At 47.9% G+C, this 2,382-nt stretch overlaps 1 protein-coding gene across 1 annotated transcript in view; it reads right to left on the reverse strand.

The window, feature by feature from the left end:
* NYX (nyctalopin) overlaps positions 1 to 2,382 on the reverse strand; it is a 27,217-nt gene that overhangs the window by 966 nt on the left and 23,869 nt on the right. The window contains exon 2 of the mRNA XM_008585184.1: positions 3 to 167. Within this exon, the coding sequence (XP_008583406.1) occupies positions 3 to 167 (165 nt within the window). The remainder of the gene's footprint in view (positions 1 to 2; positions 168 to 2,382) is intronic.

Below are 2,382 nucleotides of genomic sequence, written 5' to 3' on the forward strand. Positions count from 1 at the left end.
GTCGATGGAGGCTGCCTCGCATGGGAACTCGTCCGGCACGCGCAGGAGGCCCGCGCGGTCGCAGCGCACCGAGCAGCCGCGCTCCACGCTGCTGCAGGCGCAGGCAGCCGGGCAGGCGCGCGCGCAGGCCCCCGCGGCCCGAGCGCTGGGCAGGCCAAGGACCACCGCTGGGGAGGCAGCACGGAGGAGAAAAGACAAAAAAGGAGCAACGGTCAGCCAAACGTCGTCGGCCCGGGTAAAATCCTCCCTGCCCAGGTAGCAGGATGCATTTCCCCCGCGGGTTCTCCTGCATCCTGCGAATGGCCTCTTCCCACCGCCCGGGCTACACAGGTTTCTCCACCCACGACATCCTCCCCTTTGCTTTTCCATTTACCTTTATAAGCGAAACCCAGCTGTAATCCCTGCTTCTGACCCCAGTCTCCTCCCTCCTGCCTGTATCATCGCTTGTGCGCTGCTAGAATGCGGCCTAGAGGGTTTGTTGACTGCATGCCTAGGCGGATCTCCCAGGGCGGCACTGTGGCCCACATACACTCTAGGCCTGCGCTGCTCAGTGCAGTAGCCACGTGAGCTATTGAGCATTTGAAATGTGGCCAACCCAAATTGAAATGTGCTATAAGTATGGGAGACACTCCAGGTCTCAAAGACTTAGTGCAAAAAAGAAAAAAAAAAAATTAAATAAATAAAATATCATATCAATGATTTTTTTATTGATTACATGTTGAAATGATATTTTAGATATGTATTGGGTTAAATAAAATATCTAATGTCAACTGTTTCTTTTTACCTTTTTTAATAAGGCTACTTAGAAAATTTAAACATGTGGCTTGTGTTATATTTCTATTGGTGCTGCTATAGTCTTTCTCACCATTAGAATTCAATTCCTGAAAACCCCCATTGAGTACATTAAGCTTCATGGGGAAGAGAGCATTGGGGAGCAGGGACTTGGGAATGAAATAAAAGCCTATCAATCTTCTTTTTTTTCTTTAACAGTCACTAGAATTAAGCCATGAGGACAGCATACTAAACTACCAGTGACCTTCTTGCACGTCTCAAAAGAATTAATTATGGATGCTGTGTAGCGAAGTTCCTTTCACCAGCCCTTGCTCTATAGAAACTTTGTTACATGATCCCCGAAAAGAAAGGTGCTTATAAATTAATTTTGTTCTGAGCATTTGAGTGCAGGATGAGATAAAGACTTCAAAAGCCTCGGTAGGCTTGCCACTCCCAACAAAGGAGAACGGCCTGCTGCCCTGCGGAAGCCAGAGGTTCCAAGCCCAGTCTTGAGGGCCAATGGAAAAGGCAGCATGGTAGATGAACAGTTTTTATTTTCTGGCCAGGAGCAACTCAATCTGAAATTCCTGCAGAGGAACAAAGGGTACACCAATGTCAACATGCCCACTGATTCATAGTTTCTACCCCTGCTCATCAGAACTCTCAAATTCCTAGCAAACACCCCCGGCCTACCATTCAGTCCCTCCCACTCCACCATGTACAAATTACCCTGCCTTGCCTACCCAAGCCCCTGCGGGAGCCTGAAGCTATGGCCACACAAGGGGTGTGAAGGATACACTTGCTGCCACCTCTGCACGTTTGCTGAGCTTCCAGTGTCTTTTCAGTCCATATGCTGTGGGCACTGTGTGTTTTCTCAGCTGCTGAGGGAGCTTGAGCCCTTTCCATCTTGGCTGGAGCACACTCAGACTTCTGCACGACCCTTTAGTTGTAAACTGTCGCTACTTCAACATTCTGATGTTGAGGAGCTGGACTTGGCTTTTCCCTCTCCCTAAAAACTCTGAGACAGACACCAAGCTTCCAGCAAGGTTCTTGGACCCTGTGCTGAGCTTGGCTGTGAACGGGGCCGCTGCTGGGCTGGGAAGACACACTGGTAAGGAGACAAGGCCAAGAATATAACCTTAACTCCAGGCCTCAGCTGAACAGAGAGGCGGAAACTTGTTCTGTCAGCTCTTCCAACTGGGTCAAGTAAAAGGCATCAGATTTCTTACAGTCCTTCGTTCTCCTCTCTTCTCCTTTCTAATTAAGAAAAGTACACTCTCGATCATATGACTCGTGTTTATACCCCACGGTAGCTAACATTGTTCCAGGCACGCTGTATGGCTCAGTACAGGTTTGCAGAATTAAATGGAATGGATGCCTTCCCCTGTGAGGATTCCTGCTGGAGGAAGGCATTTATTTTAAAAACTCTTTGTCAAGGAACTCATGGGATTATAACAGGCAGGATACAACCAATTTGTATAATGTAAGAGATCAAAAAAGTAGCTGCCAGTGTTTAAAAAGCACATGAAAGAGGGGCAAAAGTGGAGGAATACCACATGTTCTCACTTATTTGTAAAAGCTAAAAATAAATAAACACACAAACGGGGGGGG

The sequence above is a fragment of the Galeopterus variegatus genome, unplaced genomic scaffold (genome assembly GCF_000696425.1).
Source record: "Galeopterus variegatus unplaced genomic scaffold, G_variegatus-3.0.2 Scaffold105, whole genome shotgun sequence".
In the NCBI taxonomy this organism is placed as follows: domain Eukaryota; kingdom Metazoa; phylum Chordata; class Mammalia; order Dermoptera; family Cynocephalidae; genus Galeopterus; species Galeopterus variegatus.